General features: G+C 46.1%; 1 protein-coding gene and 1 pseudogene across 1 annotated transcript; one reads left to right on the top strand and one right to left on the bottom strand.

Annotated features, from left to right (window-relative positions):
• Nucleotides 1-1736: 1736 nt before the first annotated feature.
• Nucleotides 1737-7305, bottom strand: SNORC (secondary ossification center associated regulator of chondrocyte maturation). Its single transcript, XM_037850397.1, has 3 exons — nucleotides 7222-7305; nucleotides 1974-2156; nucleotides 1737-1846 (listed from the first exon to the last, which is right to left on the bottom strand). The coding sequence occupies exons 1-3, from the start codon at nucleotides 7295-7297 to the stop codon at nucleotides 1737-1739; spliced, it is 369 nt and encodes a 122-aa protein (XP_037706325.1). The 5' UTR covers nucleotides 7298-7305.
• Nucleotides 7306-25129: 17824 nt separating this feature from the next.
• LOC119545017 lies at nucleotides 25130-25251 on the top strand (annotated as a pseudogene).
• Nucleotides 25252-25522: the final 271 nt, after the last annotated feature.

Below are 25522 nucleotides of genomic sequence, written 5' to 3'. Positions count from 1 at the left end.
AGGCCTTCAAGAATCGGATGAAGCCCTAGAAAGAGGCACGTGTGACACTGGTTCATCTGGGGATGCGGGACCCCTGGTTCCAGAAAATGGCTGCTGCTCTCGGGCCTCTGTGCATCACCCTGGGTGGGCGCTGGGAGGGGGCTGCATCTCTCAGTCTCCCGGGAGAGGGGCCGGGGCCAGTGGGATGGGGGGAGGGGAGCTGTCGGTCTGTCCCTTGTCCCCAGCCTTTCTGTTGAGTCCGAGCTGCTCTAGTGAAGGCTTTGGCTACTCCAAGTTATGTGAAGTAATTCGAACAGTTGCATGAGAATTGATACATTTTCTAACAGCTCTTTATAATCAGAAACATCAAACTCAGGACATGTTTTAGGAGGCTGCTGGAGAGGGAAGCTGAACGCTGAATTTGACGGTCCCTGCACACACACCCCACCTTGTGCGAGAGGGTGTGTGGGTACCCACAGGTGCTCATCAGGGGTCCCTGGGGGAGAAAACTGGCCTTAGCCGAAAAAGGCACAGTCGGGACCTCAGGGAAGCCAGAGGGGGCAAATCAGTTGCTGGAGACAGTGGTTAAAATATAACTAAATATGTGTAAGTATATATAAGAAGAACAGCTTCCTTCCACCGGCTGCCCAACTCAGGCTCTTCAGCTGCGCAAGGATTTAAACCATCCTGGGGGGAGGGACGCTGAGGGTGCAGCCAGCCAGTCCTCCAGAAAAGCGGGCAGAACTGTGGCATCTTCAGGCAGAGCAGGTCAGCCCACTATTTTTGATCTCTCTCCTTTTTTCTAATTATCAACGTAAGGGCTTCCTGGGACGCGTGGAAGACAAATCATGAAAAAGGATAACGCGCCGTGGGGGGGGGGCGGGGGGGGGTAGGCGGGCGGCCATCGCAGCCTGGGCAGCTCCTCAGCCCCCAGCAGCCCCCGACGTGCGGCCTGAACCCTGGCAGACTAGATCTGGGAAGGCCATCCAGCTCGACCCCAGCTGGACCGGGCCGAGGGGCACAGGGTCGGACAGCTCCTGGTCTTTGCCCTGGGGCTGCCAGCCCACTGTTGGGGTTCTCCCCAAAAGTAACCCTGCCTCGGGTTAGGAGCCCTGACACCACACCCTCCCCAGCCCCCTCCCCTCTGCCCACCCCACTCGTCTCCCGCCTGGCCACGCGCTCCCAGCTTCTCTGCTGGCAACACTCTCGGGCGCGGACGCAGTGGTGGGCGCAGGAGGCAAGGGCTCGAGGCTGGGGTGCAGGCCGGGGCGGGACCGGGGCGGGGAGGGGCGGGGAGGAGAGCCAGGGGGCGCAGGCTAGGGGCGGGGACCCGGGCCGAGGAGGCCGCGGGTCTGCGGGGAACAGCGCGGGAACTTCACGCCCCTGAGCTCCTCCCCAGCTCCTGGAGCCGTGCGGACTCCTCCTCCCCTACGCGCGCGCCCCTCCCCCCACGCGCCCCTCCCCCCACGCGCCCCTCCCCCACGCGCCCCTACCTGCACGCGCGCCCCTCCCCCACGCGCCCCTCCCCAACGCGCCCCTCCCTGCACGCGCGCCCCTCCCCCACGCGCCCCTCCCTGCACGCGCCCCTCCCCCCACGCGCCCCTCCCCCACGCGCCCCTACCTGCACGCGCGCCCCTCCCCCCGCTCGCTCCCGCACCCCCTGGTGCGCGCATCCTCGCACGCGCTCGCGGACACAGGGACCCACGCAGAGTGCAGCCGAGTCGCGCCGCGGCGGGCGCGCGGCCCCTTTATTCGCTTCAGGAGGCGGAAAACTTCCTCAGCGCGACGACCACGAGCGCCAGCACCACGCAGGTGGCCAGCAGGGCGGCGATCACGATGGCCGCGATGGCGCCGGGCCCCAGAGAGCCTGAGGAGGACGGACACCGCGTCACCTCGCCGGCCTCCCCCGTCGCGAGCGCGCCTCCCGGCCCCGGCCCCGCACGCCCTCCCCCGCCTCCCCATCCCGCACCCCGTCCCGCGCCGCCGCCGCGTACCGCCGCCCTGGTCCAGCCGCTCCCCGGTCGAGCTGTCCTCCGGGCCCTGCGCGGCGGTGGGGGCCGGGGGGCCGGTGGCCGCGGGCTCCCAGGCGGGGCTGGTGCCTTCCACAGGGCCTTCTCCCGACGGCAGCTCGGCGGGCTCGTTCCACAGGGTGGGCGCCGGCTCCTGCGGGCCCTCGGCTGCAAGGCAAGGACGGGCGGTGGGTCCCGGTGGCGCCCCCATTCTCAGGTCCCCACAGGAACCACAGGCTGCGTACTGATCCCTCCCAAACTCCCCCCTCGTCTCCTATCCCGTCTCCCCCACCCCCAAGAAGCCTGCCCTGAGGCACCACCGCAAACCCTGAGAGCACCCATTCCTCCCAACAAGGAGCTGGAAGGACGGGAAGCCCAGTGAGGTTCCAGACCAGACGTGGGCTCCAGCCTCTCGGACCCCACCCTGACGTCTGACCTCCCAGCTCCTCCTGATCATGATCCAGAGACCCTCAACTCCAAGCAGGCCCCTGACATGAGCCATCCCACCTTGTTGGCTTCTTCCAGCTATCCCTATTTTGGAGCTGAAAACCAGGGCCCAGGTAGAAGTGGGGGAATCAGAAGCCCCAGGACAGCGCAGTAAAGGGTTGTGCTTCCCAAGAAACTTCCAGGGCAAGTGGTGCTTCAGTCAACACAGGCCCCAGCCAGGCCTGCGGGTCCTGGGGCTGCCTTTTGTCCCAGCTGGCTCCATCTCTGGGCAGGCCCCACACTAGAACAGGGGCCAGGAGACAAGCCAGACATGCACCTTCTTTCCTAGCTTGCAGCCTCCCCAAAGGGGGGCCTGCCCTGAGAAGCCATCAAGGTCCCCAGGGGTTTGCTTGCCAACAGTGTCCACCCTGCAACAAACTGAGGAAACATCAGCCAAACCCCAATTCAGGGACAGTCTTAAAAAATAACTGGACTCCAAAAATGTCAAGGTCGTGAAAGACAAAGATAGGCCAGATTGTAGACCAAGGAGGCAGGGCGATTAAATGCAACAGAGTTCCTGGATTGGGGGTGGGGCCACACCACCATAAAAGGCATGTTGGGATCAACTGGTGAAATTTGCATAAGACTGTATCTTAGATAATACTGCATCAATGTTAATGCCCTGATTTTGATAACTGACTCTGCTTCTTAAGAGCACGCATGTCCTTGTTCTTAGGAAATATTAGGGGCCAAGGGTCATGGTGTCTACAATTTACTCTTAAAATTTTCAGCATTTAGATGTTAGAGCTAGGTAGATGGATAGACAGATGATCAATAGACTGATGGATGTTTGCTAGATGATGGATAGATACACAAAGAGAATTGCAAAATGGCAGTAACTGGTGAATCTAGGGGAGAGACCTACCAGAGTTCATTGGATTATTCTCACAAATTTTCTGTAAGCTTAAATTTAAACAATAACATTTTACGAAATCCTGCCCCACAGCCTCTCCCGGAGCTGGGCTGGGTCAGTTCTGAGCCTCAGCTTGAGGGCAGGGACTATTATCACATGCCCCAAGCTGGTGCCCCTTTTTGGAAAGGACCCCTGGCAAGGAGGCGTCTTGAGGGCATAAGACCCATCGGTGCCTCATAGGGCAAGCTTCGCTCTCTCAGGGCCCAAGGCTTCTCCCCAAAGGGCAGCCAGGACCACAGAGCTGGGGTCTGGCTGCTGCCCACACCCCCACCAGCCGTGGGGACCACCCTGTGAGGAGGGGGAAGTGACACTGCCAGGCCTCCCGTGTCGCTGCTGGGGAGGATCTGTAGCCACCGTGAAAGGCTCTGGGGCCCAGGTGTGCTTGCCTCGGGCTCCTGGGGACTCGGCGAGGGAAGAGACCAGAGGCGCCCGGGCCAGGCCACTTGGCAGGCAGGCCCTGAGGTCTGGGGCTCGCAAACCACCTGTCTCCCCAGATAAATAGACAAGCCACTGACCCCTGTGTGCTCACCACACACCCAAGACAGACTGGCGGGCACCACCCCATCCTGCCATGGCTGGCCACAGCTCACCTCCAACCACCAGCCCCCAGCCAGGGAGGCCGCCAGAGGGCCACCGGGTACCCGCAGCCTGGGGGTGTCTGCGGAAGCCAGCCCTGAGCTCAGTGGGGGTGGGGGAGTAGTGGAGAGGAGGTCAGGGGGCTTGCTCCCCAGGGAGGGCAACTCTTCGCCCTTTGCCTGAGGCCCAGAGTCTGCGGGGTGGGGGGCCGGGCCCCCAAGGGGGATCAGTGGAGAGGTGCAGTCAGATCCTCTCCCCTCTGCTCCCCCTGCCCCAGCCTTTCTCTGCTGCTCCCCACAGAAGCCTTGACCCTCCCTGCCAGGCAGCCCACTTGGGCTGACCCCTCCCTGCTGTGAGCACCCCCTCCAGCCCCTTCTTCAAGACCTCATCAGTCCCTGAAGCTTGAGGGGCTGAACCTATTGCCTTTGAACCCGGAGGGCTGGTCCTGATCCCCTCACTCTGGGTCCCCAGCAGACCCTTCCAGCACCACCTTCCGGGTCTGGGAGGCGGGAGGGGCCGGTGCGGTGGGCGCCCGCCCCTGGGGCTGGGGGTCCTGTGCTCTCAGCTGCCCGCCCTCTGCCCTCGGGCCCCTCTGGCCGGCTCTGCTGCGGTGCACACCACAGGGGACCCTCGGAGGCTGGGCCAGGGCCTCTCGGCAGCCAGGCCCCGGCCCCCCTCCCTGCACACTCAGCCCCAGCCCCCAACCCAAGGAAAGGCAGGGCGGCCCCCCGGGCAGGCCCCAGGCATTTCTTCTTCTGTCTGTTTCTCTGAAGCAGAAAGACAAAACAAAGCTTAAAGGCGGTAGCCATCCTCTCCCCTGTACTATTCCAGGCACCCATGAACAGAAGCAATTGCAGAGAATTTGCCGGCAGGAGGCCCTGTTGGAGGGAGATGGGGAGAGATGGGGAAAGAAGAGCCAGGCAGGGGGACCAGCGTGAGCAAAGGGTAGAAAGTATGGGCATGCACAAGAGCAGCGAGAAGCGAGTCGGCTCTGGTGGCACAGAGAGGGAAGCAGGGATGGAGAAGGGCGAGACCCCAGAGAACGTTCCATCAGCCTTGGCTGCGGGAGCCCCCGACCCCCAGACAGGACCCTGTGACTTCACACGCTGATCAATGGCCCCGGGAAAGGGGCAGGGGGCAGTGGCCCTGCCGCGGGCTTGGGCCCTGGGGTGCTCCCCCTTCCCGCCCGGCGGCTCTGCGATCTCGGTAAATACGTTTGTTTAACGTGCAGTCTGGCCACGGCCCGCGGCCCGGCGCCGGCTCACAGACGGCCTTTGTGCCGGCCGTGAAGGGCCCTTTCATCCCCGGCCTGGCGTCCGGCCTGCTCCCCACCCCGGGAGCTGCGGCCACAGGCAACCGGCAGGGAGGGCGGCAGCGGGCTCCGTCCGCAGGGTCGCTCCGTCCCCCTCTCGTCTGTTGGGGGACCCAGGCCCTCCTGCTCGGAACCTCCAGGCCAGGGTTGGAGGAGCGGAGAACCTGCCAGCCACCCCCGCCCAGGACGCAGGAACTGCAGCACAGCCCGGAGCAGCTGATCCCAAAGACCCCGGGTGGGGGGTGGCGGGCTCTGCCCCTGCCCCTGGGACCTGCCTGTTGTTGGCAGGACGCGTGGAGGGAAGAGGTGGGGTGAGGCCAGGTGAGGTGCTGACGAGGCCAAACATGAGGCCATCCCATAGCATCCTGCAGTGGCAGAGGGAACCCACCCACCCACGCTGGGTCCGTCCGGTCTGTCGCAGGGGCCTCTGGGTGCCAGAGAGCTGGTGACAGAGGAGAGGGCAGCTGCACCCACTTTTGCCACCAGGGAGAGAAGCGAGAGAGCCAGTGCAGGAGCTGCGAGGATCACAGCCCCCAAGATGCAGGCAGTGGAAAGTGCCACCCTGCGCTTCAGGCCACAGAGCAGGGCACCCCACCACCGCAGCCCTTCCTGCTCACCCGGCTGGCACCTCCCCACCAAAAGGGAAGCCAGGGGCTTTCCAGGCTGCTTGAGGAGTTAGTTCAGCCTGGAGACCACCCTGCACTCAGAGGAGGGCTGGGGATGGTAAATACATGTTCCCCCAACGTTTGCTGAGCGCCTAATGTATGCCTGTCCTGAACTCCCTCGGGCCTCATAGCTGCTGGGAGGGAGCAAGAAGCATCATGTTATCCCCATCATATGGATAAGGAGACGGCACAGAGAGGGTTAAAAACAGCAGGGTGGGGGATGGAGCAGCAGCCGACCTGGCTGGCTGGGGGTGCCTCCGAACCACCCCTAGCCTGCTTTTGCAAGCTGCTTCCTGGGGCTTCTACGAGAGAGGCCGCCAGGCTCCTAGGCTCCACCATCGCCCATTTCCTCCCAGTCTATGTGCCCAGAAGGCCAGGCTGAGGCTGTGGGGGACCCAGCAGACCCTTTCCAGAGCCACGCTCATGCTGCCCATGTCGGGTTCACACCTCACAGACCCCATAGCCCAGGCTGCAGAGGGGGGCTCCGGATGTCCTCCACATACCCCCCAGGCCCAGGGCCCCCCACACTTCTCCTGGGACACAGGCAGGCTGCTCTTCAGCTTAGCTTATAACTGATGCAAATTGATTTCTTCCAGGGGCAAAGATCCCCAATGGCCGACTTGCACCTTTTCTCTCTCGGGCTCCGAAGCCAGCCTGGGCCAGTCCCTCTCAGCACAGGGCCCAGTGCCTGGTGCTGGTGCTGAGGCGCCAGGGTCTGCAGTTCCCAGCCTGTCCGTGTCCTCTCTCTCACAGGACCCCAGGCCTAAATCCAGTGTCCTCATGGTTTTGCTGAGGGATCATGGTCCCTGCGCTCTCCCTGGAATTTTTCCATGAGATGGCCACAGTTCCCAGGTATGTATCCAGTAAGGGCATTTCAGAAAGCCATATGGAAAGACCAGGAGAATTTGACAAATAATCAGCAGAGGCTCTGTGCCGTCTTCCATCCAGCAGGCTGGGGAATCTGGCCCATCGATGGCTTGCCCTGGCCTGGTGTGCCCCCCCTGATCCCTAGATCCGGAAGCCTTCAGTGGCCAGAATATTGTCCCCTAGACAGCTAAAGTTTCCTGGCCCTGCTCCCCAAGCTGCCCACCTACTTAGATGCCTTCATCCTTGTCGCTGACAATTTCCAAGTCATCGGACACAACTGCTGCCAACACGTCTCATGGGGAGCCTTTGCTGAATCACCCCAAATGGCCCCTGCGTCTCTGGAGAGTGGGCACTCAAGAGTCCTTGGCCCTGGGCAGCTGGTGGCCGCAGAGCCGAGGGTCTGCGCCCCCTTACCTGTGAGCACCGCAGGGACCAGGACCCCAGAGAGAAGGAGCAGCAGCGCCATTTGCAGGGCCTGACGGGGTGCCATCACAGCCTGTGGGTGAGCGGGTGCAGAGACGGAGCTGGTTTAAACTTCAGGGCAGCAGGAAGGGGGAATCAAAGGGCTGGGAAGGGTTTTCATCAATGCAAACTCTGTCCTCCTGGGACACGGTGCCCGCCCCCCACACACGCACACACACACGTGCTCACAGCAGAAGCTTACAGACCAGACCTGCTTTCCTGAACTGAGAAACAGCCCCACCCTCGGGGAGGAAGAGAGGAAACGGCTCCCTCTCTTGCTGGTTCTCTCTCACACATGTGCAAGAGGGAAAGAAAGTGAGTGTACACGCCTCCCGCACGCACTGCTGGGCCACTGGTGCAACAGAACCAGCCAGGGGCCTCAAGAAAGGCAGATGCCTCCACCACTCCATTTCAGTGGGTCTCAGATGGGCCCAGGACTCTGCATGCTGATGCCGCAGCCCCGGCTGTGGGAGACTCAGCTCTGCCCACATTTGGATTCTGGGTGTTGAGCCGGAACCAGGCACTCCATGGAGCTTGTTAAGGAGGCACTTTTAAAGCAGCTTCAGTCCAAACCCTCTGGTAGTGCTAGCCTGTCCCCTGAAAAGCCCGTGTCATTAAACGGCCTGTGTCCCCTCTTCTGGCTCTCTGCTCTCCAGGCACTGTCCTCTGGTCCTGAGGCCTGAAATACCCCCTGTGCACTCCTGACATCCCCTTCCAGCGGGAGCCTGGCCCAGAGCCTCAGGCCCACCACCCCCTGCCTCCCGGCTGCTCCATGGGTCACCTGAGCTTCTCTGACTTCCCATGTCCAGATTAAACCTTGACTCCACTGCTTCCACTCCTGCCCAGTCAAAGCCATCCCAGCCCCCACCCCCCAGATGTCCTAGACCCTCAAAGGTCTCTCTTTTTCCCTCATTTTCCTTAGCAAGTGCTGCCCTTACCTCCCAATTCAAATACTTCATGACTTCCCTCCGCTGTTAGGGAAAATTCACCAAGCTTAGGTTGGGTTACAAGCCCTCCGTGACTTGGCTCCACTCACCTACCCCATCCCTGCTCGCTATGTGCCAGCCCACTGGTCTTGTCTGGGATCCTCCCGTACACCAGGGCCTTTGCATCTGCCCAGAAAGTGGTCCCTCCGCTCATCAGCTGCCCCCACCCCCCGCCCACCCCATCACCATTCAGGTCTCATCTCTAATCGGCCAACCCCTATCTCCCCATCTCATCACTTTTGATTTCTTCATAACGCTTGTATTTATATGAAATTATCACCTTGTTCCTTTTTTGTTGTTACCTTCGAAGAGGATTTATCTTGGGTGACTCACCCCAGACAGTCCTCAGAAGGTCCCAAAGTACGCACGCTCCTTTGGCTGCAGTGCTGAGAGATGCAAGAGTCAGGAGAACACCAGTATCTTTGAAAAGATATTGGTGCTTGTTCTCCGGAGGCCAAGGCTCAGGACGAGATTACTGATTTCAGTGGGAGTAATGTGGTTCTCAAACAGCATTTAACTGCCAGAGACAAGGTGGACACAAATACTGTGATGGATGCTAAAGAAGGAGTGAGAATCAGAATGTTCTGACTCATGGGAATAAAACCATCTACTAATGCATTACTTGATATACTGAAATGAGCAGAGGAGCAGGACTCTGTGTGTACTTCAATGGAGCATCAGGCCTCTCACCTAGTTCCCAGACCCAGAATCTCCTGATAGAAAGGGAGGAACATACTTTAAGGAAGGACCCTGCAAGACTGCCACAAGTACAGTCAGTCAGTCCTTCCCAAGAGTTATTGGGAGCCATATGCCAGGGTAGTTGTGCACTGGGGAAAGGGAGGCACACGTGACTTTGGGGATCAGCAGACACTAGCTCTGAGTTAATCCTGATCTCTGGATACCCAAAATGCCAGTGCGGTCCACCAGTCATGGTGTTCTAGTTTGCTAATGCTGCTGGAATGCAAAACACCAGAGATGGATTGGCTTTTATAAAAGGGGGTTTATTTGGTTACACAGTTACAGTCTTAAGGCCATAAAATATTCATGGTAACACATCAGCAATCGGGTACCTTCACTGGAGAATGGCCAATGGTGTCCAGAAAACTTCTGTTAGCTGGGAAGGCATGTAGCTGCTGTCTGCTCCAAAGTTCTGGTTTAAAAATGGTTCCTCAAAAATGTCACTCTTAGTTGCACTTGGGGTATTTGTCCTCTCTTAGCTTCTCCAGAGCAAGAGTCTGCTTCCAATTGCCGTCTTCAAAATGTCTCTCATCTGCAGCTCCTGTGCTTTCTTCAAAGTGTCCCTCTTGGCTGTAGCTCCTCTTCAAAATGTCACTCGCAGCTGCACTGAGTTCCCTCTGCCCGTCAGCTCATTTATATGGCTCCACTGATCAAGGCCCACCCTGAATGGGTGGGGCCACGCCTCCATGGAAATCTCTCATCAGAGTTATCACCTACAGTTGGGTGGGGCGCATTTCCATGCAAACAACTTAATCCCCACTAATATGTCTGCCCCACAAGGCTGCATCAAAGAATATGGCTTTTTCTGGGGGACATAATACATTCAAACCAGCACACATGGTGAGAGCTTATGGAAGCCAAGTGATAAATGCCGTTTTTGCCTGAATCCATCTCCCAGGGGGCTCTGTGGGTCTGCATACCCACCGTGGAGTTGTCTTCTCAGTCCCCGAATGTTTACTTGGAACAGACATACTCCACTAGCTCCTCCACTCAATGAGCCATTGAGTGAGGGATGAACAACCAGAGCTGCTATTTTGGATGTGGCTTATCAGAGTAAGTCAAAACAGCCTCTGATATTTGTATGCAGCTACTGCGTTGGTAAATGCTTTCATCCCACATCATTTAGCAAGGAGTCTCAGAAGCAGGTTGTTTTTACCTGGCAAGGAGAGCAGTATACCTTCAGGGTCTTATTTGCAGACCATACTTTCCATCCTAATCTAACATTCAGGTCTGTCTTAGTTTGCCAGGCTGCTATGACAAGTACCACACAGTGGGGTTTGGCTTAATGACAGGAATGTATCTTCTAACGATTTCAGAGCCTAGAAGGCTTGCTTCCTCCCTGTGGTTGGTAGCATTCCAGTATTGGCTTGCCTACAATCCTTGGGATTCCTTGTCTTGAATCCCTGCTTCACATCACATAGTGATGTCCTCTCCTTTCTCCTTACTCTTCTAGTCTCTGCTGACTTCCCACTTCTTCTTGTGGCCTTTTCTCTATCAGGCCTTCAGTAAACCAGATTAAGACCCAGCCTCATTCAGTTGGGCCACACTTTAACTAAAAATAACATCTTCAAGAGGTCCTATTTACAATGGGATCACACCCACAGGAATGTGTATTAAGATTAAGAACATGGCTAAATGGGGTTACATAATTCAATCTACCAAGGAAACTTGACTGTTTCAAAATTCCATGTAATGATTCACAGGTCTGCTACATTAATCACATCATGATAGTGAGCAGCAAATACTAATTAAATACTAGAATACTTAATACTAAGTACCCTAGATGCTTTAATAAGATTATGCATACCAGAGAGTGAGGGAACAAAAGCACAAAATCCAGGAACCTGTAACATCATGAAGTTTCTAGGAATTCAGTGGCCTGGGATCTATGTTAGCATATGCTTTCCAGTGTTGAAGACTCATTGCTTCACCTTGTACTGCCTACCAGTAGGAGCAAGGCAAAGCTGTTCTGGATCATATATCTGAGTGTGCTGCTACAATCCATTTCCAAGGAACATGTAAGGCTACCATTTTTTACTCTGGTTCAGAGCAATAAAAGGTTCTACATCTAATCCAGACTGCAGTGCAGACTGTTCTGCCACTTGGGCCTTATGACAGCGTTTAAATTCTCTGTGGCAAATGGGAACGCTATATGGATCTTCTGGCAGTCTCCATAGAATTACAGTTCAGACTCATAGGATTTTAGAGCAGAGGCCTACCCCTCTCCTGTAGATATTTCAAATAATAGCTCCTGGCTTGCTATAGGACCCTCACTGAGTCACAGTGCCTTACTCCAAGTGACTACATGAACTGAGTGTCCCATCATGAATTGGGTATATCTGATCCACCAAATCATGAAGTTGGCTGTGCTCAGCCAGACTCCATTTTCTAGTAGGACTGGTATATATATATATGAGACGGGGCTCAAGCAAGTCCAGAATGTGCAAGATGACACAGCACCCATTTTTGTTGCATTGCTGCATCTCCCTCATCTCCTCCCTAAATACTCATGGGCTGTTCTCTATGCCCAATTGTCTTAGTTTTCCAGGGCTGCTCTTGCAAATACCACAAACTGGTTGGCTTAAATAACAGGAATTTATTGTCTCACAGTTTGGGAGGCTGGAAGTCCAGAATCAAGGCACTGGCAGGCCATGCTTTCTCCAAAGTCTGTCGTGCTCTGGTGGTGGTTTGCCAGCAATCAATCTCTGCCTCCGTTGCATGGTGATTTGTCTCCTTCTTTCTCTATCTCTGACTTCTCCTTCTTTATCCAAATTCCCTTTGCTTAAAAGGACTTCATATTGGATTAAGACCCACCTTGATCCAACTTGGCTTCATCTTAATAGGATCTTTGGAGATCCCATTTACAAATGAGGTCGCAGGATTGGGGGTTAGAACTTGTTCATGTCTTGTGGGGGCATGGTTCAATCCACAGCATCAATCAAGAGATGAAATTTAAAAAATAATAAATTTAAAAAAAAAAAAGGCTGATTTCCAACTGGTTATGCGTGATGTACTGGCATCAACCAAAGGCAGTGGCAAAGGGAAATCCTTCTTGTAGGAAGATCTTTAGTAGTACATCTGATTGTCCACTTGCCTGGATTAAGAAATGGCCAGATGTCCACATTGACATTGTGATGGTTAAGTTCATGTGTCATCTTGACTAGTTATGGTTTCCAGTTGTTTGGACAAGCAAGCACAGGTATGATTGTTACTGTGAGGACATTTCGTGGATTTAAATCATTAGTCTGTTGATTGCATCTATGGCTGATTACATCTACAATCAACAAAGGAAATTGCCTTCAGCAATGAGAGAGGTCTCATCCGAGCAGCTGAAGGACTTAAAGGGAGAACTGATGATTTCAGCAGTCAGAAAGAAGACTTTCTATCCCTACTTCAGCCAGCCAGCTTCTCCTGGGGAATTTGTCTACCCCTTCATCACAGTTCCCGATTTACAGCCTGCCCTATGGAATTCAGATTTGCTAATCCCTGTATCAAGTGAGCCAATTCCTACAATACATCTCTTAATATTTACATCTGTTTCTCTGGAGAACCCTAACAAATACAAAAACTCCTGAGCAGTGGCAAACTGTTAGCTGGATGATCAGAGACTTGGAAGGAACAAGATAGCAAAAATGGTGACAAGTTCCAGAGAGGAGGTGTGTGGATGAAGCTCCCAGAATGAGCATTTGGTGTGAAGGTTTTTGTGTTCTATTCAAATGCTCCAAAGGACACGAATTGCAGAGGAGGCTCTCAGAAAGGTAGACAAAATGAAACCTAGCACCCAGACTGTGGCCTCTAATACCATTTCTTACTAAATGGAACTGGCAATTGTAGAAGAAATGGTTTGATTCCAGGTATAGGGCAGGAAATATTCACAAAGAGCCTGAGACATCTCAGCATGCCCCAAAGCAAGAAAGCTGTCAAAGATGATGGTGGTTGAACCGAAAGGACACAGGAGTCAAGCTGAAGGGACTCCATCCCAAAGACGCACCAACTTGTCTTTTAACAAGAACATTTGACAGCAATGGATTGAAGCACATCAAATGTATAAAAATCCCAAAGCTCCTAATGATATTAAAAATAACTGATAAGTCACCTTTGAAGGTTGCTAGGGTTCTAACACATTATTCTGAAAAGTAGTAAAGGGAAACAATTGCATTTATTCTGTCTTTCCTAAATTTACTGTTTTTCAAAGGAACCAAATAATTCCAGCTAATAAATGAAGAAGAGATAGAATTTTACAAATTACCCTTTTCTTTGTATCTATGACTCAAAATCCAGATGCAATAAAAGATTGATACATTTGAGCTCATTAAAAAAGCTTTTGTGTGGCAAAATAACTATAAGCAAAATATAGTGGGAAACAGATACTCTAAGATTGCTGATGGGAATGCATATTGGTACAATCCTGTGTAGAAGGAATTTTGGCAATGACCAACAAAATGACATCTGCATTTACCTTGGACCCAGCGAAAGCCCATTTCCAGGAATTTACCAACAATAAGAAAACATATATGTGCAGATTATTCATAGCAGTATTTCTTTTTGTAATTGCCAACTATTGTATATGATCTAAATGTCCAAATGTGGGGAAGTGGTTGAAACATTGTGCAACTGTAAAGAGAATGAGAAAAATCTCTATGAACCGATAGGGAGTGATTTCCACAATATATTATCAAGTGTCCACAATATATTATCAAGTGAAAAAAATGAAATGCAATAGAATATCCATAGTATGATATATTTTGTGCAAGAAAGGGGAAATAATATACATGTTAGGTCTGGCTTCATAATTTGCCAGGCCCAGTGCAAAATGAAAATGTGGGGCCCTAGCTGGGAGTGAGGAAGTCAAGCTTCCCTTCCCCTGGGCCTCCCCAACCCAGAGCAGGTGAAATGCTTGGATTGCAGCCTCCTCACTGGGTCAGGGGAGGGCAAGAGGCCTTTGCAGTCATCCACCAAATGCGTTGTGGTGCTGCCAGCCCTGAGCTGTGACAGCTGTCACCTCGCCCCACCCCGAGGTTGCCAAGGAGCACGAGTGGGTGGCTGAGAACCCATCCCGGGAAGGCAGGACGCTGCATGAGCTAAGGCTCCCATTTCCCGGCCCTCACTCCAACATTCCCTCAGACTTCACTTACAAAACACAAATTCAAAGATAAAATTATTGACAGCTTCAAGACAGTGACCACAGATCATGAAACCCCAGGGCCTCATGGGTTGGACACCCATGAAGCCAGCCCTGATAGAAGTATCTACTAATTTGTTTCTTCTAAAAAGAAACACAGGAAGGATAGACCAGAAACTGAGCCAGTGCCTCCAAGGGATGGTTGGGAATGGGGTGGAGTGGGAATGAGTCAGGGGGAGTGATGCATTGTATTTTTTGTAGTTTTGATATTTAGAACCATGTTAATGTTCTACAAACTCAAAAAAAAAATCCACAAGGATGGGGGGAAGTAAAATGAAATATGAATAGGAGCATACGAATCCATCTGTATTTCAGATGATTAACATAACCACTCTTAAGGAAGGAAAAAGAACTACACGCTTTCAGACTAAAGATCAAAAGGTTAAATTACAAAGATTGCTGCAATCAATAACTTTGTACAATGTATTTTTGTAAGGTTGGAGGTGTATCTTCGGGGTAAACAAATATTGAATTCTAGTTAGGAGGTTTGTTTTTCACAGTGGTGTGGTTTAGCAATATATTCTAGGGTTGAGTAAATAAACACATTGCGGACAATGGAAGCCAGGCATCTTGCTGTTGGAGAAGGGAATTACAACTATGGAAAGGAGAATGATTAAAACAGATTTGGTTTTTTGGAAGTGGAGATAGTGGTACAAAGTCATGGTAAGTATAGATACACAGATGTGCATATGTATACATCGTGGGTATGACTCCCCGTGAGAGGGCCTAGAAGTACTGACAATCCTGTAGCAATGAGCAGGCCCAGTGCCCAGGTACTGGTTTACAGGCACCATTCCCTACTAAAAGGAACAAGGGATCCTTGAAAAAATGGCTAATTCCGGATCTGAGAAAGGAAAAGTCAATGTGAGCCCAGAACACCTTGTGCTTAAAAGTAAGCAAGTGATCGGACAATGATGGGTAATGTCAAAAGGGCACAGAAGGCCCCCTCGAAGGGCTCCAAATGGACAATTTGTACATGAAAAAATGTATAGTGTCAGAGGGGGGAAAGAAGAATCACTGTGTGTATGTTTAATTTATATTTTCATTTGTTTCTATGTATTAAAGGATATATATTTGTGTGTAAATATATGCAAAAAGTTCTTCCTTATAATAGAACATTAACTAATAAATGTAAAAAGGAATGTTGGCAAACTTCACACCAATTGTTCAAGCAAGAATCATCAATGGATGCTGAAATGAGTGCATGAAAATTTGATGAGGAACTGGATATTTACATAGTCTCAAAGTATCTCCCTACAAAAATAAAAAATCTCTCCACTGCACAGTGGAGAAATCTGGCAGACACGCCTATAGGCACCTAAAGTTGACATCACCAGTCACGGTTCAAACCAACACCCTGTGACTCCCGATAGAATTCACTGAAGGCATCACTTCTGTAGTATTTGTTCCCAAATTGCAAGATCTCAATAAAATCATGAGAAAACAGACAAATCCAAATTGAGGCTACTCTACAAAATAATTGGCCTGTATTCTTAAAAAAAAAAAAAAAGTCAAGGTATGAAAGACAAAAGCAAACTGACCAACCATTCCAGATTCAAGGAGACAAAACATGACAACTAAACAAAAGATATGGTCATGGAGTGCCTCTTGGACCTTTCTGTTTTTCCCTATAAAAGACATTAGAGAGTATGGATGAATAAGTAGAAAAATGGGGGCAAAAAAAAAAAAAAAAAAGCACCCAGTGTTCTTTTTTACTTTTTTTTTTCACTTTAATTTTTTATTCTTATTATTTTTGTGTGTGTGGTAGTGAAAATGTTCAAAAATTAATTTTGGTGATGAATGCACAACTATATAATGGTACTGTGAACAATTGAATGTATGCTTTGTATGACTGCATGGCATGTGAATATATCTCAATAAAAATGAATAAAAAAGACATTAGAGAACTGGTGAAATACAAATGAAAACTGTATATTAAATATTTTATTTTTTTCTAATTTTGATCATTGTGGTTATGTAAGAGAATGTCGTTGTTTTAAGAAAACACACCCTGAAGTCTTTGGGATAAGGGACCTAATGTCTGCAACTTACTCTCAAATGGTTCTGAAAGAAAATAGTTATTGAGAGGGTAATATTTGAGAGAAAATGATAATGCAGTTGTGGTAAAATGTTAACAATTAGGGAAAATAGGTGGAAGATATGTGGGAGTTCTTTATACCATTTTTCCAATTTTTCTTTAAGACAAATTATTTCAAAGTAAAAAGTTATCCCCTAACAAAAAAATAAAAAAAACACTATTTTTCAATGACTAGACAATGATAATGAATGCTAAAACTGCTATATAAAAGCTCTATAGAACTTTATAATGGATGAATCCATCAGATAAAAACATAACTGATTTTTTCAATTTTTACAGAAATGCCCCTCCCTCTATCCCCCACTAACCTCTAATCTTTCTATCTCTGCAAATTTGCTATTTCTAGTTGTTTTATAAGTGTCTTGCTTATTTCCCTGAGTATAATGTTTCCAAGGTTCTTCCATGTTGCAGCGTGTCTCAGAACTTCATTCTTTCTTACGGTTGAATAATATTACATTGTGTACGTACTACATTTTGTTTATCCATTTATTTGTTGATGGGCATTTGGGTTGTTTCCACCTTTTGACTATTAAGAATAATGATGCTGTATACAAGTATTTGTTTGAGACCTTTTTCATTTTCTTTGGGTATATGCCTAGAAGAATTGATGGGTGATATGGTTAATTACATATTTAACTTTTGAGGAACCACCATGTTGCTTTCCACCTGGCTGCACCATTTACATTCCCACCAACAATGCACTAGAGTGCCAATTTCTCTGCATCCTTTCCAACACATTAATTTCCTTTTTTAACAGCTGTCCCTACGGTTGTAAAGTAGTATTACATTGTGATTTTGATTCACATTTCCCTAATGGCTAATGATGTTGAACATCTTTACATATGGTTATTGGCCACTGGAGAAATGTCTATCCAAGTCTTTTTCCCAATTTTAAAATTGGATGGCTTGTCTTTTTGTTGTTGAGTTGTAGGAGTTCTTTATACATTCTGGATATTAAAACCTTATCTAATATGTGGTTAGCAACTATTTTCTCCCAATCTGTAGGTTGTCTTTTCACCTTCTGGATAATTTGCTTTGACATACAAAAGCTTTAAATTTTTGATTAAATCTAATTTATCTACTGTTTCTTTTGCTGCTCCTGCATTTGGTGTTATATCTAAGAATCCATTGTCAAATCCCAGGTCGTGAAAATTTGTCCCTATGTTACCTTCTAAGTGTCTTATACTTTTAGCTTCCGACATATTAAGGTCCTTGATATATTATGAATTTTTGTACATGGTATGATGTGGGGATTTAGCTTCATTCTTTTGCATGTGGATATCCAGTTTTCCCAGCACCTACAACTGATTAATTTTAACAAAACATTGACATTCAGATAATACTGCCTGCTGACATGATTGATGTGATGCAACAGGAAGTACTCCACGCCACCAAAAATAGTATTCTTGCTGGGGAAAGGGATCGGAGGACAGAAGATCCTGAATATTGTCAAGCCTCTAGATCTGACTACCAATTTACAGAAAATAAGGGGAGAGATGAACAAATTGACATCATAAGAATGCTCTCTGCTGAATTCAGAATATGGGAGGTTCTGTGAATAAATGACCCAGTTTCAACTTTTTTTTTAAAGGAGAGGAACCTTTAAAAGATAAGATACACTAAATACACTAAAATAGCCTTGAACCATATGAATTGGATATATTTTGTCTCAACCCCATTTTTAAAAGACATTGAGACAATGTGGGAAAACCATGCATGGACTTAGGTTTAAACACTAAGAAATTATTAATATTGTTAATATGATGATAGCATTGGGAATTATGTTTTTAAGGTGTTCTTACCTGTTATCAATGCATATTGAAATATTTATGGGTGACATGATATCTAGGATTTGCTTTAAAATATTCCAGGATGTGCCGGTTTGGATAGATTATGTCCCCCAGAAAAGCCATGATCTTTTAACCCAATCTTGTGGGGTGGAACTTTGATTGTTTCCATGGATATGTGACTCACCAAACTGTAGGTGAGACCTCTGATTAAATTATTTCCATGGAGATATGACCCCGTCCATTCAGGATGGGTCTTGATTAGATCACTGGATTCCTTTAAGAGAGCTCAAGGAGAGGAGAAACTCAGAGAAGCTGAGAGAGACATTTTGGTCAAAGACACTTGGAGATGCCTGAAGATGCAGACAGAAAGACTTCTGGAGATGCTAAGCTAAGAGATAAAGCACAGCGTTTGCCCTGGAGAAGCTAAGAGAGGACCCCCAGACGGTTAAAGAGAAATTGCCCTGGGAGAACAAGCAAGAATGCACAGAGGCTGAGAGAGAGAAGCTAAGACAGACAAGCCCACAGACATTTTGGAGAAAGCTATTTTGAAATAAGAACCCAGGAGCAATAGACCAGCAGATGCCAGCCATATGCCTTCCCAGCGGATACAGATGTTCCAGATGCCATTGGCCTTTCCTCAGGAAAGATATCCTCTTGCTGATGCCTTAGTTTGGACATTTTCACAGCCTCAGAACTGTAAATTTGTAACCTAATAAATCACCTTTATAAAAGCCAATCCATTTTGGGTATTTTGCATAATGGCAGCTTTAGCAAACTGCAACACTGGGGGTGGGGGGAAATGTGAGCTAAATAAAACAAAGTTGGCAAAATACTAGTAACTGTTTAAGTAATAGTAGGGTGATGTTAGCTGGAGGTTTGTCACACTATTCTGTTTCTACATATGTTTTAAATTTTTATTAAAAAAAAACTGAACTTGAAGAAAAGTGAATTGGAGAACATAGCAACCCAATAAATTCAGGACTATTAAGGACTCAGACTCTTAATGACTGGTTCATTCATTAGGAATGAAGACTTTGGCCACCCAACCAGCTGAGGTTGAGCAAAAGACTTGAATAGACATTTTCCCAAAGAAGATATACAAATAGGCAAGAAGCACATGAGGACAAAGGGAAAATGGAACGGGTAGTAATGGAAGTTACACAAATATTACCCACAGCCTCGTGACCAGGTATGGAAACAAGGACTGTAGCAGCAATGTATTTATTCCTTCTTGTTTTATATATACATATATACAGACTTACAGATATTTGTACATATGAAATGACTTTTCTCCTTCTACTCCCCCTACTGATGTATGTACAATAAAATTCAGCTGCAGCAGAAGCAAGTCTCCAAGTGATGGTGGCTTGAGGACAGTTCTTGGATTCTGCTCAGATAGCCAGAGCCTTCCTGAGACAGTGCCATGGTCTGTGAATCAAGTTTTTGCTCTTCCAGCCCAGGAATGATAGTGGTTTCCCTATGCTACTAATCTTTAAGGAACCTTACCTCTCCTGGGTTTGCTCTCTTCCAACTCTAATTCTTTCTTGCATTTCTTTTATTTATTTTTAAATTAATTTTTATTAGAGACGTTTTGTAGGTTTAAAGAAGAATCATGCACAAAATACATCCTATTATCAACACTTTACTTTATGGTAGTACATTTGTGGCAACTGATGAAAGAACGTTTTTATAACATGTATACAACCTAAAAATTTCCCCTTTTAACTATATTCAAATACATAATTCAGTGATGTTAATTACATTCACAATGTAGTGTTATCATCACTACCATCCATTAACAAAACTTTTCCAACAGCCCAAACAGAAACTATAAAATTTTATTATCTCCCTATTCCCTACCCACACACCACCCCCTGGTAACCTATATTCTAGATTATAACTCTGAGTTTGCTTATTATATTATTTCCTATCAGTGAAATCATACATTTGTCCTTTTGTGTCTGACTTATTTCACTCAACATGATGTCTTCAAGATTCATCATCCATGTTGTTTCATGTATCAGAACTTCATTCAATTTTATTGCTGAATAACATTCATTGTATGTATATACTACATTTTATTTATCCATTCATTGGTTGATGAACACTTGGGTTGCTTCCATCTTTTGGCAATTGTAAATGCCACTATGAACACTGGTGTGCAAATATCTGTTCATGTCATTGCTTTCAATTGAGTACATATATACAAGTAGGATTGCTAAGTCAGATGGTAAGTCTATTCTTAATTTTCTGAAGAACCACCAAACTGTCATCCACAGCAGCTGCAACATTTTACATTCTCACAATAAATGAATGTTGCTATTTTTCCACCACTTGTAGTATTCCATGTTTTTGATAGTGACCATTCTCATTGTGGTTTTTATTTCCATTTCCCCTAATAGCTAATGATGTTTAGCATCTTTTCATGTGCTTCTTGCCTATTTGTATATCTTCTTTGGGAAAACGTCTATTCAAGTCTTTTGCTCACTTTTTTTTTTTTATTGGGTTGCATCTTTTTGTTGAATTGAAAGATTTCTTTACATATTCTGCATAGCAAACCCTTATCGGATATGTCGTTTCCAAATATTTTTTTCCCATTATGTAAGTTGTCATTTTACTTTCATGATAAAGCCCTTTGATGCACAAAAAGGTTTTAATTTTGATGAGGTCCTACTTACCTATTTTTTCTTTGCTTCTACTTTCAGTGTCAAGTCTAAGAAAGCACTGCCTAATACAAAGTCTGAAGATGCTTCTCTTTGTGTTCTTCTAGGAGTTTTATAGTAATGGTATTTAGGTCTTGGATCCATTTTGAGCTGTTTTAATATGGTGTGAAGAACGGATTCATCTCATTTTACATATGTATATTCAGTTTTCCCAGCACCATTTATTGAAGAGACTATTCTTTCCCAATTCAGTATTGTTCCCTCATCCAAAATCATTTGGCCAGAGCCTTCGATCTTGGGGCTTGCCCTTACAAAGCTTGCTACTGCAAAGGAGAGGCTAAGCCTAATTATGACTAAAAGTCACCCCCACAGAACCTCTTGTTGCTCACATGTGGCCTCTCCCTCTAAGCCAATTCTGCAGGTAAACTCACTGCTCTCCCTCCTACATGGGACATGACTCCCAAGGGTGTAAATCTCCCTGGCAATGTGGGATGTGACTCTCAGGGATGAGCCTAGACCCAGCATCGTAGGATTGAGACCAAAAGGGGGAAGAAAAACAAAATAAAGTTTCAGTGGCAGAGAGATTTCAAATGGAGCCACAAGGTCATTCTGGAGGTAAAATTATATAGATATCTCTATTTTAGTTTTTAGTTTATCAGAAGAGCTAGAAGGAAATATCTGAAACTGTTGAACTGTAATCCAGTATCCTTCATTCTTGAAGACAATCGTATAACTATATAGCTTATATGGTGTGACTGTGTGATTGTGAAAACCTTATGGCTCACACTACTTTTACACAGTGTATGGACAAATGAGGAGAAAAATAGGGACAAAAAGTAAACGAATAATGGGGGGGGAGGGTATGGGATGTTTTGGGTGTTCATTTTTACTTTTACTTTTATTCTTATTTTTATTTTTTGGAGTAATGAAAATGATCAAAAGTTGATTGTGGTGATAAATGCACAACTATATGATGCTACTGTGACCAACTGTTTTACGCTTTGAATGATTGTATGGTATGTGAATATATTTCAATAAAATTGCATTACAAAGTTAATGCATACTTGATCTTTGATAATGTTATCATGTGACCATGTGATTGTAAACACCATGTGACTAACACTCCCTTTATCCAGATGAGTAATACAAAAAGGAAATGCATGAAAAAAAAAATAGGTCAGGAATATGGGGAAAAATACCCCTATGTAAATTGTGGACAATAGTTATAGTATTACTTTAATAATCTTTCATCAATTGTAACAAATGTAACTTCTGTTAACAAAATAGAATTACAAAAAATGTGTTATCAGTTGTAACAAATTTTCCACACCAAGGCAAGTGGTGGTGGTGGGGTGGTGTATGGGAATCCTGTATTTTATGCATGACTGATCTGTAAACCCACAACTTCTCTAATAAAAAAATTAAAAATTAAAACAAACCAACAAACAAAAAAACAGTTGGCCATAGATGTGAGGGCTGATTTCTGAGTTCCCAATTCTGTTCCACTGGTCTATGTGTCTGTCCTTGCACTCAGTACCATTACTGAGGTCTTGTTATAGATATTAAGACCAGGAAGTGTGAATCCTCTAACTTTGTTCTTCTTTTTCAAGATGCTTTTGGCTCTCCAGGGCCCTTTACCCTTCGATATACATTTGATGATCGGCTTTTCCATTTCTGCAAAGGCGGCTGTTGGAGTTTTCACCAGCATTATGCTGAATCTGTAAATTGCTTTGGTTAGAACTGACGTCTTACCAATATTTAGTCTTCTAACCCATGAACACAGAATGTCCTTCCATTCATTTAGGTCTTCTTTGATTTCTTTTAATTATGTTTTGTAATTTTCTGTGTACAATCATTTACATATTTGGTTAAATTTATTCCTAGATATGTGATTCTTTTAGTTGCAATTTTAAGTGGAATTTTTTCTTGATTTCTTCTTCTGATTGTTCATTACTAGTGTATAGAAACACTACTGATTTCTGCAGATTGTTCTTGTACCCCGCCAGTTTCCTGAACTCGTTAAATGGTTCTGATAGCTTCGCTGTAGATTTTTCAGGATTCTTCTGTATGTAGGATCATGTCATCTGCTCCAATTTGGATACCTTTTGTTTCTTTTTCTTGCCTAATTGCTCTGGCTAGAACTTCAGTACAATGTTGAATACCAGGGATGACAGTGGGCATCCGTAACTTGTTCCTGATTTTAGAAGGAAAGCTTTCAGTCTTTCACCCTTGTATGTTAGATGTGAGTTTTTCATATACACCCTTTATCATGTTCATGAAGTTTCCTTTAAATCCTAGTTTTCTAAGTGTTTTTTTGTTTGTTTGCTTGTTGTTTTTTAAACAAGAAGGTGCCAGATTTTGTCAAATGCCTTTACTGCAATGAGATGATAGTACGTGTTTTTCCTCCTCCATTCTGTTAATTTGGTGTATTTCATTAACTGATTGTCTTATGCTGAACCACCCTTGTACACCTGGGATAAATCCCACTAGTTCATGATACATAACTCTTTTAATGTTCTGTCGGATTCCATTGCTAGTATTTCGTTGAGGATTTTTGCATCTCTATTCATAAGGGATATCATCTGTAATTTTCTTTTCTTGTGATATTGGTATGACAGTGATGTTGCACTCATAGAATGAGTTGGAGTGTTCTCTTCAATCTTGTGGAAGATTTTGAGCCAGACTGGTGTTATTCTTTCTGGAATGTTTGGTAAAATTCATCTGTAAGCAATCTGATCCTGGGCTTTTCTTTATTGGAAGGTTTTTGACTATTGACTCATTATCTTTACTAGTTATTGGTTTGCTGAGCTCTTCTATTTCTTCTTAAGTCAGTGTGTTTCTAGGAATTTGTCCATTTAATCTAGGTTATTTAATTTGTTAGTGTACAATGGTTCATAATATCATCTTAGAGCCCATTTTATTTCCATGGGTTGGTAGTAATGTCCCCCTTATCATTTCTGACATTAGGTTTTTTGGGTCCTCTCTCTTTTTTCTTTGACAATCTAGCTTAAGTTTTGTCCATTTCATTGATCTTTTAAAAAACTTTTTGGCTTTGTTTATTCTACGTGTTTTCTGCTTGCTTTGTTTTGGCCTGTTTCATTTATCTCCACTGTAATCTTTATTTTCTTCATTCTGCTGGCTTTGGATTTAGTTTTTCTTTTTCTAGATCTTCCAATTGTGAGGTTAAGTCTCTGATTTGAAATCTTTCTTCTTTTGCAATGCAAACATTTAGAGCTATAAATTTCCCTCTCTGCACTGCCTTTGCTGCATCCCATAAGTTTTGGGATGTTGTGTTTTCATTTTCATTTGCCTCAAGATATTTCCTAATTTCCCTTGTGATTTCTTCTTTGACCCAATGGTTAAGAGTCCAGTTTAATTTCCACAGATTTGTGAATTTTCCATTTCTCCGTTATTGATTTCTAGCTTCATTCCACTGTGGTTGAAGATACATTGCATTATTTCAATATTTTTTAATTTACTGACTTATTTTGTGACCTAACAAATGGTCTATGCTGCAGAATGAGCTACGTGCACTCGAAAAGAATGTGTATGTTCTACATTTGCCTGTTAGGTCTAGCTCATTTAGAAGATCATTCAAGTCTTCTATTTTCTTATTGATCTTGTCTAGATGTTCTATTCATTTTTGAACATGGTGTACTGGAATCTACTGTTAATGTAGAACTATTTATCCCTCCATATCTGTATTTGCTTCACATATTTTGGGTCTCTGCCATTAGGTCCATATATATTTTTGTTACATCTTCTTGTTGAATTGACCCCTTTATCATATATGACCTTCTCTCTCAAAATACTTACGTAGTATATTTTATCTGATAGTACTATAGCTTCCCCAGCTGTCTTTTGGTTACTATTTGCTTGGTATATTTTTTCCCATCGTTTTACTTTCAACCTATTTATGTCTTCAAATTTAAGGTGCGTCTCTCATAAACAGTATGTGATTGGGTCATGGTTTTTTATGCATCCTGTCTACCTGTCAAAACAGGAGTTTAATTCATTTACATTTAAAGGCACTACTGATAGTGCAGGACTTTCTTCTGCCATTTTGCTATTTTGTCTTTTTCATACCTTTCTTGACCATCAATTCTTCCACTAATGCCTACTTCCATATTTTTTTGGGTTTTTTTTTTTTTTTTTTTTTTTTTTTTGTATCATGCCATCTTGAGTCCATTTCTCATTTCTTTCTGAATATATTTTTCATGTATTTTCTTTGTGGTTACCATGAGGTTAAAACTTAACATTCTAAATGTATAACAATCATTCTATTTGATACCAACTTATCTCCAATAGTATATACATACGCTGTTCCTATGTCTGTCTTCTCACTTTTCTCACTTGTTACAAATTATTCTTGCATTTCTTTTGATTAAATATCTAGCTAGGCTCTGCAGCCAATTAAGCTGACTGGCAGCCTTTCCCCATGGGAGCCCAGCAGACAGCATCCTCCCTGGGAGTATACATAGCTTACTGCTTGTATGGGTTGCACTAATGGAACTTGGAGACAGCCCTTTCCTGCTGATGATTATGCCTAACCTTCTGCCATTTTCAATCTAGGGTCTAGGTAGCTATGCAAAGTGCCTTTGGAAAGCCCAGGACATGGTAGTCAGAGTCCACAGTGGCCAAGTTATCATGACCATTCACACCAAGCTTCAAAACAAGGAGCATGTGACTGAGGTGCTATGCAGGGCCAAGTTCAAGTTCCCTGCAACCAAGATCCACACCTCCAAGAAGTGGAGCTTTACTGACTTTAATGTTGATACATTTGAGGACATGTTGGC

This window comes from Choloepus didactylus, chromosome 9 (genome assembly GCF_015220235.1).
Source record: "Choloepus didactylus isolate mChoDid1 chromosome 9, mChoDid1.pri, whole genome shotgun sequence".
NCBI lineage: Eukaryota > Metazoa > Chordata > Mammalia > Pilosa > Megalonychidae > Choloepus > Choloepus didactylus.
The sequence above is the reverse complement of the archived record's forward strand: the minus strand, read 5'-3'. Positions and strand labels throughout refer to the sequence as shown.

Coding starts and splice junctions, on each gene's coding strand:
- SNORC (XM_037850397.1), bottom strand. CDS start 7,297: ATGGCACCCCGTCAGGCCCTGCAAATGGCGCTGCTGCTCCTTCTCTCT. Junction 2,157..7,221: donor GGTCCCTGCGGTGCTCACAG/GTAAGGGGGCGC, acceptor CTTGCCTTGCAG/CCGAGGGCCCGCAGGAGCCG. Junction 1,847..1,973: donor GCGGCTGGACCAGGGCGGCG/GTACGCGGCGGC, acceptor CGTCCTCCTCAG/GCTCTCTGGGGCCCGGCGCC.